Source organism: Sceloporus occidentalis, unplaced genomic scaffold (assembly GCF_023333645.1).
Source record: "Sceloporus occidentalis isolate IW3139 unplaced genomic scaffold, rSceOcc1.0.p SCAF_3, whole genome shotgun sequence".
In the NCBI taxonomy this organism is placed as follows: Eukaryota; Metazoa; Chordata; class Lepidosauria; order Squamata; family Phrynosomatidae; genus Sceloporus; species Sceloporus occidentalis.
The window spans coordinates 166,627,958-166,642,110 of NW_028316983.1; the positions used below are offsets into that span (position 1 = coordinate 166,627,958).

At 40.3% G+C, this 14,153-nt stretch overlaps 1 protein-coding gene across 2 annotated transcripts in view; it reads right to left on the bottom strand.

The window, feature by feature from the left end:
- JARID2 (jumonji and AT-rich interaction domain containing 2) overlaps positions 1-14,153 on the bottom strand; it is a 245,075-nt gene that overhangs the window by 47,821 nt on the left and 183,101 nt on the right. For both annotated transcript variants that reach the window (XM_089516789.1, XM_089516790.1), the window contains exons 5-6: positions 7,424-7,600; positions 3,276-3,502 (exon numbers count right to left, since the gene is read on the bottom strand). In XM_089516789.1, coding sequence (XP_089372915.1) covers positions 3,276-3,502; positions 7,424-7,600 — 404 coding nt within the window. The remainder of the gene's footprint in view (positions 1-3,275; positions 3,503-7,423; positions 7,601-14,153) is intronic.

Genomic DNA, 14,153 nt, shown 5'->3' on the forward strand with positions numbered 1-14,153 from the left:
TCGCCAGGACCAGATGAACTACATCCAAGGGTATTAAAAGAACTGGCAAATGTAATATCGGAGCCATTGGCAATAATCTTTGAAAACTCCTGGAGAACAGGAGAAGTGCCAGCAGACTGGAGGAGGGCAAACATTGTCGCCATCTTCAAAAAGGGGAAGAAAGAGGATCCAAACAATTATCGGCCAGTTAGTCTGACATCTATACCAGGAAAGATTCTAGAGCAGATAATTAAACAGAGAGTCTGTGAACATCTAGAAAGCAATTCCATAATCACAAAAAGTCAACATGGGTTTCAGAGAAACAAATCATGCCAGACAAATCTGATCTCTTTCTTTGATAAAATTACTAGCTTGGTAGATGAAGGGAATGCTGTCGATATAGTATATCTTGATTTCAGTAAGGCCTTTGACAGGGTTCCCCATGATATTCTTGCAAACAAGCTTGTAAAATGTGGGCTAGACAAGGCAACTGTTACGTGGATTTGTAATTGGTTGACCGGATGAACCGAAAGGGTGCTCAACAATGGCACCTTTTCATCCTGGAGAGAAGTAACCAGTGGTGTTCCACAGGGCTCTGTCCTGGGCCCAGTACTGTTCAACATCTTTATCAATGACTTGGAGGAAAAAATTGGGGGAATACTTATCAAATTTGCAGATGACACCAAATTAGGAGGAATAGCTAATACTCCAGAGGACAGGATCAAAATTCAAAATGACCTGAATAGACTAGAAAGTTGGGCCACAGCTAAGAAAATGAACTTCAACAGGGAGAAATGTAAGGTACTGCACTTAGGGCGAAAAAATGAAATGCACAGATATAGGATGGGGGACACCTGGCTTAAGGAGACAACATGTGAAAGGGATCTAGGAGTCCAAGTAGACCACAAGTTGAACATGAGTCAACAGTGCGATGCGGAAGCTAACAAGGCCAATGCGATTTTAGGCTGCATCAATAGAAGTATAGTGTCTAGATCAAGGGAAGTAATAGTGCCAGTATATTCTGCTCTGGTCAGGCCCCACCTGGAATATTGGCCTGTTACAGACAGGCCAAAATAAAGCTGCTTCGAGTCACTTTGGAGGTATGGTATTTCAATGATGCATGAGTCCTAAGAGTCCAAAACCACACCAAAGCTGCACTCCAGTCCTTAGGACTGGAGCATGGCTTTGGTGCGGCTTTTGGACTCTTAAGACTCATGCATCATTGAAATACCATACCTCCAAAGTGACTCGAAGCAGCTTTATTTTGGCCTGTCTGTAACAGGCCATTGTGTCCAGTTCTGGGTGCCACAATTCAAAAAGGGCATTGAGAAACTGGAGCGTGTCCAAAGGAGGGCGACTAAAATGGTGAAGGGTCTGGAAACCTTGCCCTATGAGGAATGCCTTAGGGAGCTGGGGATGTTTAGCCTGGAGAAAAGAAGGTTAAGAGGTGATATGATAGCTCTGTTTAAATATTTGAAGGGATGTCATATTGAGGAGGGAGCAAGCTTGTTTTCTGCTGCTCCAGAGACTAGGACCCGGAGCAATGGATGCAAGCTGCAGGAAAAGAGATTCCACCTCAACATTAGGAGGAACTTCCTGACAGTAAGGGCTGTTCGACAGTGGAACACACTTCCTCGGAGTGTAGTGGAGTCTCCCTCCTTGGAGGTCTTCAAACGGAGGCTGGATGGCCATCTGTCGGGGATGCTTTGATTTGGATTTCCTGCATGGCAGGGGGTTGGACTGGATGGCCCTTGTGGTCTCTTCCAACTCTATGATTCTATGAAAGGTTAATAATAAATAATAATAATAATGCCTGCTGCCTCTGTTAGTGTCTGGGACTGCCAGAAACCTTCACAATCTTGCTCAGCCTACTTGTTAACATGATTATAGCAGTACAAATGCAGTCTTATGAATATTATGGATGTATTTGGACAATATTCTCTAGCTTCATAAACTATGGTTTACAAAACCAGGAATAAGTGTGGAACTGAATGTTCTTTCTTTTACTTCTCATCTCATCTCCAGTCTTTCACCATAGTTGTTTGCTTCAGTGCTTCATTCCTGGCATATATTAAGTCAGGGAACTCTGGATTAATGGCTGTTAATAAACTGACTGTTAACAAAATATTAACTAACAAACAAATCTGTTCCAAGCCTACTATCCTGGTTTGTTAACAGCTATTAACCAAGAGTTTTCTATTTAAGATGCAACAGTAAGTTCAGGAATGAAGCCACGAAGTGTGTGTGTGTGTGTAGAAGGGCAGTAACACTCATTTCCAGTTTCCTAAGCCATGTTTTGTCAAAGAAAGAAAGATAATCAAACCTGATTATCTATGTAAGTGTACTTGTATTAATTCTGGGTCTTAAGAACATCTATATTGATTTAAATTTACAAAGACCTAGGCAAAAAAATAAAATAAAATAAATTAACTGGCTAATAACAGCTAGAAACTCCTGGCCTAACTGCTAAATATGGAAGGGGAAGTTACCTCTAGGAGTGCTAATCGGCAAACAGCCAAAAGCATTCAGATTTTTCAAAGCCTTCTCCAGCTGAATAAACAGCAGCCAAACAAAGCCTTTTTTTAGGCTCTGTTGTTTCATAGAGGAACTAGAGATTTCTGGCACTATATCTAAGAATCATTACCACTGGAGGGGGGGAGGGGAGTTAGGGTTGATATCAGACCAAAAGGCAGGAGAGGGCACTATATATACAGATGCAGACATCTCAGCTCTTGAGGTGCTCACCAACTAGCTGTAACTGAACATAAGTTTTCCTACAAAAACCTCTCAGTATATTCAAAATAAACTGACAAAGAGAGTTTAAATTAACCATTTGATCTTTTTTTGCTATGAACTAGACATGTAATACAGGTGACACATTTATCAAGGTCCAGCTTTCCTCTTAGCAACTGCCTGAGTGTGTCACAGAACAATACAAACCTGTCGGACAGTAAGCTAATATATGAAAGAATTTTCCAAGACTGGGCTATCACAAACCCCACAAAAAGACAGACATGTAAATCCACAAATACTACCAACCAGGCAGATATTTTTTTAGATGACTCATACCAGGTAGAGCCTATATGCAATAGGGCCAAGGTAACTAAGGTGCTAGAGATACCCTCTCAATCTATACAAAGTTTCTCTCCCTTGTGCATTTGCTCACAGAAAGCCAGCCCTAATTCCTTCATGCTACACTTGTTGAAGCTCCACAATATTCCCTCAGTGTACAATGAAAAAAAAGGCAAAATGATAAACTTGTAAAGTTGTTTCCCAACTGGTGTACCGTATGCTACCTGTTTTCTTAAGTCCTGAGCCGATCGATGAAGGGTGTGGTGGTTGTTAGTGAGCCCTTTTGTACAGAAGCCCATGTTCGTTGACGAATGGTGATTAGCAGCAGCGTGATCTTTTCGACTTTCAGACCTGTGTTCACTGTTTCTCTCCTTTGCTGGCGTTGTCTCTTTGACTTTGTGTTTCTGGACATGTTCTCTTTCCTTTGTCGATTTGCTGGATCCATTGAAGACTGCGAAGAGGAGAAGGAAGGCCCATGAGAAAAACCAAAACCAAAAGAGGAGAAGAAAGCAAGATGAAAATGAATTCCATTTCAAACTCCTTTTAAAAAATGGGAATAGGGGGGAACAGCAATTATTAACTAATACATTTAAAGTATAACTTTACATAAATAAATCCAGATAATAATCTCAAAGTAGGTTAACATATTGCTAAATAACCCTGCCTGTATGTCTCAGATTAGATTGGTCAACCAAACACAAATTGAAAAGTATTCAGAAACTTCAGCAGATCTAAAATGTTGTGGCCAAACTACTGACTGTGACTGGTCACATAGTGCATGTGACTCTCTTGTTACAGAAGTGTCTCTGATGACTGGCCTGTTTCTGGGCTTAATTCAAAGGGCTGGTTACCTCTAAAGTCCTATGCAAATACAACCTCAGTCTAGGCTCTATGAAAGTTTGCTGTTCTTTCATATAAGCCTACTAGGGTTTTAATACTATAGAAGAGATCTGCCATCTCAGAGGCATGTTTGGTAAAAAGAGGGCTTTCTTGGTGGTTGCTCCTAAACTATTAAACTCCCTTCTAAGGGAGACCAGGCTGTTCCATCCTTGTTGTTTTTCCACCAGCAACCAAAATGGGCTTTTCAGCAGTTTGCTGACAGCTGAGAAAGGGGCTTTTAGCAGACATGTTTTAATAATAAATAAAAAACCCCAAAGCAACAGAGGTTTTGTACAGATAATAAGGAATACTCAGCATTAGCATCATACTTCTGAATGTGCACCAAACAGAAAGCTGTGTATTTGCAAACACAGTAGACCACTGCACATTGAAGAGCAACAGAATGACAGAAAAGAAAGGCAGGGCTGTAACATGTACACTTTCAGAGTTTCCACTCCAAGACACAACAACTTACTAGTACTGCTTTGTAACTTGTGAGAGAAGCGAGAATGGCAAAGCATTTCAAACAGATAAGAAAAAGAGGAAAGTCAAAATACCAGTGGCAACAAAAATGGAGTTCAGTATGGCCCATCCTAAATACTAGTTCTAACTGGAGTAACTCAATGAATCAAGGCAGGTTATCTGAATACTGACTTCTAAAATCCACAATGATTCAACTAGCCTACTCTAGTTGGGACTAACCACTGGATTTAGGCTTATACTTCTGCATTAGGCACTACCTGAGTAGAGCGAGGTGTGGAGGAGAACAAGTGGAACTCCAGGGCATGCCAGTGACTACAAAGTGTAGTCATAATGACACAGAGACAGAAATGTCCGCCACAAGCCTAACTCTTCCTTGGTCAACCTGTTCCAGTAACAAGCAAGACCATCAGAAGCAGTGGAGGTAGCTTCCACAGATAGTTAAATACAAAGTATGTTGGGGTAGGAATGATATGACCCTCAAGATATTTTTGGATTGCAATTCCCGGCAGCTCTGAACACCTCAGCCAATGGCCAGGAATGCTGGGATTTGCGGTACAGCAATATCTAAAGGACCACATGGATTTCTGTTCATTGTGCATACAGAATCCAGAGCCTGGGAATTTTTTTGGACTCCAATCCCCAGAGCCTACCAGGCAACATGATCAGGGATTCCAGGAGTTGCAGTCTCTCCCAAAAGTAACTTTACCAAACTTTGGAAGAATCTGAAATAATTATTTGAGGAAAAGCAAGAGAGAAGTAAGATACCAAAGGAGTTTAAATGCTTATATAGGAAATTCATTATAATGTTTTTTGTTTGACATTTCTAAAAATCCAACAGTAAGTTTTAAATTAGTTAAATAGTTGGACTCATTTTTGTTTACTCTCTGGTTTCTGAACTCTTACAGTTAAAGACAAATTTAAAAAAATCAAGAATGCTGTCATTAGCCAGCTAACGAGCTGAACTCCACTGCTATGAGGCAATGTCCCTGGGTGATTATTTTAAAAACCAGCCCCAGTACTTTCCCAAAATGGTAACCACAGCATTTATCTTAGAAAACAGCTTAACCACTAAGTTTATCACACCCTGCATTTGGGTCCTACCCATGTTGTCATCTATCTTAACTCTGTCTCAAGCCTTTCAAACACTGCACCTCTTTTGAGCAACAATAATCAGGACATCTTTTGGTTAGTTCTTTCTCTCCCTTTTTCTTTTTTAAATGGATGCTCATTAAGAAACTTTTTTTTCCTTTGGAAGGGGCACATTTTTAGTTTCTCATCTTGCAGTACTGCATATTGAATGCTGGGCTAGGACACTGGTAGACAAGGATTCAAACCCACACTCAGCCATGGAAAACCCACTGCATGACCTGGGTAAGTCACATCTTTTCCACCTTCAAAAGTGGCATTGTTTCTCTAGAATAAATCTTGCCAAGAAAACCCTATGATAGGGTTGCCTTGAAGGCACATAACAATAACAGATTTATTTTTAGTATAAAGGTGAAAGTGCCCATTAATTAAAAAATACAATGCTCTATTATAATTTCCCACCACCACCACACACAAAACCCAGGTTATAAAAGCATATCATATTAGAAAGATGCAATTATATCGCCAGCAGTCCATGATCCAAGCAGGGGCGGGTACCTAGAGGCCTTTAGTAACAGGATGAGGTGTCCCTACTGCTCAAACCAAGGGCTGCCGGTGCATTACAAGAGAAGTAACAGAGGACAATATATCTCCACTTTTATGATTCCAGTAACTCGGGGAGTAGGTAGTTCTTTTTCTTCTGAAACATTTGTATGTATGCTTGTTATTATTAGTAGGTCTGTTTAAAAAAATGCACATTGACGTGTGTGAAAGGAACATTCAGGAAAAGATACAAGTGCACATCTTCTATTTTCATTTCTTCAGTCAAAGAAAGCTGTTCGAAAGAACACGGTACCAATGGAAAAGGCATCTACTACAGCTCCTTATCCTCCATCCAAAAAGTTGTGAAAAATACTTCCCCTCAGTCAGGAGAAGCAAACCAGGCATCACTTACAGGACACAGCAAAGTTAAGAACGGGGTGTGAAAGGTGAGAGAATTTATCATCAAAACCCACTGAGAGAACAGGGAACTGATTTACTATGAAGGTGCTGCCAATGTCAATAGAATATGTATGACTGGTGGGGGTATGGAAGCCCAGGTATTTTTTCATCCTTGCTGTTAAGAGTTTAGGGCATCCAACTACTCCTTGCTGAATACATTTCTCAAGCTCTACTGACAAGGTGCTGATCAATTTATCTGGATATGACACGAAGGCCACGTGAAGAAAATACATTGTGACTAAGGCAGCTTTGCTGATTTGCAAGAAAGTAATTGATGTGATCCTATAGGAACAAAAAAGGCAGCACTAGTGACAGTGTTAATATATGAATCTAGTAACTAGGAAAATGGGATCTCAAATCAGAAATTAAAATAATACCATTTACAGTATGCATGTCTGGCTGGTTTCACACTGTGCTATTATGTCCAAAAGCAAAAATAGAAAAGAAACATAAGCAAGCATTAAAAAGGTGGGCAGAATTCTGAGGTGGGCAGAATCAGACAACTATGAATTTAAATTACTCATGACAAGATTTTAAACAAAACTGAACAAAATTTGCTCTGTTCTCTAGAATTAGTCAGAAGCCACCTTCTAGGGAAAAAGATTTTAACGTAGCTTTCCTCCAAACCTGCTGCTCCTCCAGATGTGCTGCACTACAGCTCCCAAAATCCCTGGAACTTTACTGGCTGGGTTAAGGGAAGATGTAGTCCAAGACATCTGAAAGGCAACAGATTGAGGAAGTCTGAGATTCTCACAAGAACAGAAATAGTGTAGGAATGAAGATTCCACAAAGTCCTTTGATGCCTCACCTCATATCAGGAGTGGCCTCCATATTAACTCGGCACATTTTTTGAAGGACTTACCTGTCAAGCTAAGAGTCTAGAAACAAATACCTTTAATAAACAAACAAACAAACAATTTACCATGGCCATTAGGAACTTGCTTCTGTGTTTTCCCTTTCCTGGGGGTTGACTGGCATGACGTTGAAGCATTGTTTGTGGCCATCTTTGTGTCTTCTGTTTCTTCATCTTCTTCTTCCTCTTCTTCTTCATCCTGAGAGCTTCCAAAATATACCATGTTGCTGGGCAGCGCAGGAGAACCTGGTAACAAGCCAAATACACAGATGTCGCTGAACTGCAAACAACTCATATTAAAACCTGGCATTTGGACAATTCTGCGTGAGTGCTCAAGGAGGATATGAACATTGAAGGTTTAGGGGTGCCCCCTGGTTCCCCATCCCTTCTTCTATATTCTTAACAACAGCATGGCAAACTGAAAGTGCAGCAGAAACTTACGGTAATAACTTCACCTTTTAAAATTTGTATGTGTCAAGCATTAGGTAGAGGTAAATGAGCAGGGACAGGACAGGTAGTGACTATTTGGGTTGCAAAACTCTTATATTGAATAGCATGGGGCCCAGAGCATTCTTCCAAGGCTACTTTAGCTACATCTGCTAAAGCTGTATTTGTCTGACAAGCGTCTGTCAGTCCCAGCCTTTCCTGTTTCTTGTAGCACTCCTGCCACATGTGGATGTATCCAGTGTGAGAGCAGCAGACACAAGTTTCTTTTTCATGCATTTTTCTGGCTCAGCTAGGATGTATTGCATGTCTACATCTTACTTAATGTAATAACATATCAGAAATGGCTACCGAACCCAACCTGCATTCTGTAGTTTATCTTCTCTCTCTCTCTCTTTTCAAATACTTCTTCCTTCAGGTGCAATTTCTGAGCTGAAGCCTCAAAAAGGGAAAAGTGCCTGGCCTCTACTGGATTAAAGACTGAAAAACCACCTGATTAAGTATGTATGTATAAGAGCCAACCAAAACCCTGTTTTTTGACCTAGAATATGTTGCAGAAGTAGAAAAGGGGGAGGGGAGAGAAAACAAAACAAAACAAAAACCCCAATATCCATTATGTTAAGAACAAACTGGTAAAGTCACATATATGTTTTCAAAATGGAAGCTGAAACTTTAAACTGGCATGTTTAAAAAAAAACAATACTCAATGATTATTTGTTTACTGTTCATAAAAATGAAATATAAGGAAAAATTGAAGCTGAATGTTGGTAAGTGATCCTCTTATTGGGAATGTTAACAGAAAATACAATTATTATCAAAATATTTGGGACATCAAAAACTGATTTTGTTTCCTCTTGGCTTAACACAGTTTTTTTTTCCTAGAAGGAGAATTATGTCTTGACCACTCAAGATCAAGAATACAGACAACCCCGGTTTGCCAAAAGCAACATTTCATTGCTCTTCAGAATTAACTGGCAGAGTGTCCGCAATATTTACTGAAGTACAAATCTGGACAGAAGTCAAACTTGAATGTTACAACTGTGGCAGAAATCATTCCAGCCCAAGAAATTTCTGTGTAATTTGGGTTGTGGGTTGTTGGGTTTTGTTTGGGTGGGGGGGGGGGGGAGAGCTGGATTCTTCTCTGTTAATTATTTGCCAAGCCTCCCTCTTCCCCTTTTCTGCTCTTTCCTTTTTTCTCACAATTAAACATAGCACAGCTGTGTTCTTGAGAAACACTAAAACAATTCTAGCTGTCACAGTGATTTAAGGATGAAGACAGGCCAAGATATGTAGGGCTAAAGCCTGACCCAGTAAACATGTGGCGTGCCAAGTGCTACACTTTTGAAGGATTAGAGGGTCCAATCTACTGCCCTCACATCTGACAGGAGGCCTCTGTTAAAGACTACATGTAGGTAAAAAGCCTAGATATGTTGCTTTGCCTTCACCTTAGTATTCATAAGACCTGACTTTGCATGCCCGCCTCTATGCCAACACAAATGTAAAATGACCTATTTAAAGGCTGCTTTCATATTTGGCAGTATTATGCAAAGGGCACACAGTGTAAATGAATATTAGGTCTGTAGCTTTCAAGGGAGCAAGAGTAACTGTACATACAGGCCTGTTACAGACAGCCAAAATAAAGCTGCTTCGAGTCACAGTGGAGCTATGCTGTTTCAATGATGCATGTGTCCTAAGAGTCCAGAAGTCGCACCAAAGCCACACTCCAGCCCTAAGGACTGGAGCGTGGCTTTGGTGTGGCTTCTGGACTCTTAGGACGCATGCATCATTGAAACAGCATAGCTCCACTGTGACTCGAAGCAGCTTTATTTTGGCTGTCTGTAACAGGCCACAGTGTAGCTTTCTGAGGAATAATGCTGGTGCCTCAATAAACAGGAGAAGTGCTCAGTTGGGTCGATTTAAAGGCTTCATGCAAGACGAGGAACAGAAAGACAGACTGCTCTTCAAAGCGTGTGCCCTCCATCACTAGCGGACCATGAACAGTCTGGTATTATGGATGTGACATATAGTCCAATTTCTTCTCCTCGCCTCTCTAAAACAGCTAGTGAAAGCAGTGGAGCATGGGACAATTGTTTATCCCTTCTGGGGGGAAAATGGGGAGAAAGTTTGAGACTGTTTATTCTTTGTGGGATGGGAACAGGAAATGAGGGGAGTTAACGTTACTCCTACACCTGTAAAAACCTCTTACTCCTTTACTTCTTACTCCTACTTCTGCTCCCCAGCCCTGGTTGCTTTGCAAGGCTGGTGTGTGTGTGTGTGTGTGTGTGTGTGTGTGTGTGTGTGTCTGTTTTAGCTTCCCCGTCCCTTCCTCAGTGTAATATAATTTTAAAAAACTGGTGTTTGCATGTACATCAAAAATTTGGTGTTTGCATGTATAATAACAGGAATAAGGAGTAACAAAATATATCCCTATCCCTACTCCTGTAAAAACTTCTTAATCCTTTATTCCTTAGTCTTATTCCTACTCCTGAGCCCTGGTTTGACCAAAAGATAACCCCTCCCAAAATACCCCAAAACTCTTTTTTCCCCTTTCCACAGAAGTCAGAAAGTGGTGAAAATAATAAAATAAAATAAAAAAATAACAACAATTAAAGGCATATATTCTTCAGCAATAGTTCTGTGTATTTTTAGTTATTACATGCAAGCTGGGTTTAGAGTCATAGCCATGTTGATCTGGAATATCAGTATGCAAAGGAACCTTGCAGGACCTTTGAAACTCACAGTGTGAGAGAAGTTTTGTACAGACTTCCTCAGATGCACCAAGGGAACTGATGCCCAAAAAGAACTTTTATAATCAATCTGCTACAAGATTCCTTTGCATGCAGGTTGGGTGTGCATGATGGGAATTGTTATCCATCTTCGATGACTTCAAAATAATTGGATCAAACTGTTTATTTTAAATTTCAGAGTAAATGTAAATATACCAATAAAGTGTGAGAAATGCTGATATAAACAGTATATTCACATTAAAATTGTTGGGATCATGCACTGATCACAATATTTGGCCTAGACTCTCATCTGGACATTTGAAAAGTGGCTCGATTTGATTTGGACTGAATTGGAGGCACACTGGTTCAACTCAAATCATAGACCTTTAAAAAGATGCAAAAATCCAAAGCACTGTGCCTTCTATTATCATGAGAAAACCGAAAAGAACTACAGATTGCTGGCTGTTTGACAAATTGGGATGGGGAGAGGACTTAAACTGATGTTCAAACAGCTTAATTCTCTAGCCCTTAGACAAGAGGCAATGGTCAGAAATCAGAGAGCACAGCTGCACTCCCACCAAGAAGTCTTCAGATTGCGACATACCCCTGTCCCCCATGATTTTTGCCCCCTAAATACCATCTGAGGGTTGGGGCAACTTCACTGTGTTTTTGCCCCTCATTTGGACTGCTTTATGCACTTTTTATTAACAGGAACTGATCCAAAAGTCCATTCCTGGTTCATTTTTTGTTAGGAAAAAAAAGGCCTACCATGACCCTAAAATGGCCAGGGTAGGAGGAACATGGCAAATTGTCCCCATATCCCCTCAAGAATATATGTGGGGCAAAAATGTTTTTCAGATTTTTATTTTTATCCGGGGGAGGGCTGGCAGGTCAGTCTCACCCAACTCTGCCTTACACCTAGCCTGAAATTTGGCAATTTTTTTTTTGCATGCGTACATCTATGGTATTTGTTGTTTTCATACAAATTGCCCCCAAGAAATCTTCTGTGAAGGAAGGGCAATAAATACCCCCTCTCAGTTTGAGGACTCCATTTTGTAAAAGAAAAAATTTACATTTCACAATAGCTGTACACTGACCTTATTCTAGAATTTTAAATCAGCTATATTACTCAACGGAAGAAGAGAGAGGAGATTACCGTTATTTTTTATTTAGGATGGAGTTGAGCCTGTTTGCTTTTTTCGCACTGTAGGATCACAAACAAATTGAGGCCGTGAAGCAAATAAAATCTCATTTCGCTCCCCAATGCTTCCATTTTTAAGAAGCCCTTTCATAAGTGCATCAGTAAATTTGCAGTATGCTTTGAAATGTACTTATGTTTAACCTAAACCCAAAATGAGTACAGCCTAGTGTTACCAAGGAGGTTATTAAGGTTATTTGGTACAGTAAGTACTTGTGTGAGGCAACTGAAGAACTCTATGTGTACTGCTCTTTTCAATATCCAGCTTTAAGATGCAAGACCTTTCAGAGATTAAGCAAGATTGGGACACTACATTTTAAAGCAGTGTACTGTCAAACATGCACACAATGAAACTGCTGGTATCCTTGGAAATCAAAGTACAGTACTGTATTGCATATACCAGTTATTCTGGATGTCCAGTATCTATGAAAAAAAGGTCTTTCTATTCTGTTTCCTTCCAGCATACTCAAAACTGGCTATAATGTTATCATTCTCCATTAATTGCTGCATAAACAGTTTGTCTATCAGGAAGCAATCTGAAAGGCCTCAAATCAAATAAATATAGCTCAGTTTGGATTCAGTGCAAAAATAACTCATTTAAGCTAACACACAATCTGAACCACAAAACAAAAAAGGGGGAAATTGGGTGAGCACCTTAAAACGCTATTGAAAAAGTATGACATATTTAAAAATGCTCAATCACTTTCTGTGTTATACTATATGTATATATTATACAAAGTGGTTATAAATTATAATTACACAACTTATGTTGCAAGAAAGTATTAAAGCAGGAACTATACCTTAATACAACAAACCATTTCTCCTCACACTCTTTACCATAAGACAAAACAAGTATAAGTAACATTTATTTTTCACAAGAGAGCTAAAACACTCAAAACTTCTCATTACAGGAGGATTAATGCTCTTTTAGGGATTTATAATTATACCTTTATAGTTTTGTAATGAGAAATTTTGAGCATAAATGTAATTGTTCTGTTTAGAACTGCTTAGCCTTTTTTTCTGCCTAATTTGAATTAGGCTCTGTGTCCTCATCTGCTACAAGAGCTTGGCAATTCCTTTTAAACAGTAATCAGTTACAGTCACAGTTCCAAGTCTCTCCTTAGTCCTATCGCTACAATTTTTTTTAACAGTCACTTTTTCCTACCCTTTCAAAAGTAATTCAAGTAGGTAGGTTTAGGTAGGTAGGTTTATAAAGTCATACGTTGTTGGCCTGTGGTATAAAGCACACTCCCTCCCATTCACCTCACTGTTGCCTCAACATGCATGAGATGACAGCATGAAATCCTGTGTGATATTCCTCCGCCATCACCTAATAGAGGCTACACACTGCTAACTATGAAGTCATATCTGTACTGTGAAATGAGTAAAGCAATTCCTGATTAAGAGTACATCTATGATGTAGAAATAATGCTGTTAGACAACACTTTAAATGCTATGGCTCCACCCTGTAGAATCTTTGGATTTATTGTTTTATGAGGCACCAGCACTCTATGGCAGAGAAGGCTAAAGACCTTGTAAAACTACAAACCCCAGGATTCCACAGGGGATAGAGCTACAACACTTAGTCATGTCAAACCACATTCTTTCTTCAGTATAGATGCACCTAGGGTTGCCATAACCCTCCTGGCGGCGGGACATTCCCGGTTTTTCACCACTAGGGGGCGTCCCTGCACGGTTTCCTCCTTGACTCCCGGCCTGTTGCCAATCTGGTGACTTTCACACCAAAATGGGTCCTTTTCAGAGCCTTTGGTGTGATTTTGGTGGTTGGTTTTAATGGTAATTTTGAGAGTTGAAATAAGTTCCAATTATTTTTATTCAATTAGGGCTACGTTTTATTGCCATATTAACATTACAGGGACTTTTCAGGGATTTTGACTGAATATTTGGTGAGATATGGGGGGATTTGGTGAGTTTTGGCCAAATGTTTGGGGAATTATCTTCGAGGCTTGTTGGCAACAGGAGGTTGCCAGACTCAGGAAGAGGAGCTCCTCCTCTGTTTGGTCCCCAAGGCAGCAGGGGGGAGAGGGCCATTTCCTTTGGCACCGAGGAGAGGATGATGAGGAAGAGGAGGAGGAGGAGGAGGAGGTGCGTGGCCATTTTCAATATTTATTTTGCCCCTGTGTATTTTTTCTAACTTTGACTGCCAGGGCTCAATGCTCTGGAATTCTGGTGTCTGTGAGGCATTTGGCCTTCTCTGTCAGAGAGCTCTGGTGCCACAATAAACTACAATTCCCAGGATTCCATAGCACTGAGCCCTGGCAGTCAAAGCAGTGTGTTTTGGACACAGATATCCTCCTTTTGTGAGTTAATGAATGAATCCAGTCCCTAGCCTTTCTATCTCTCTCACACACTGCAGGAGTAATAACCCACTTTGAGACTGCTTTAACTCAATGGTAGGGAGTCTTGGGAA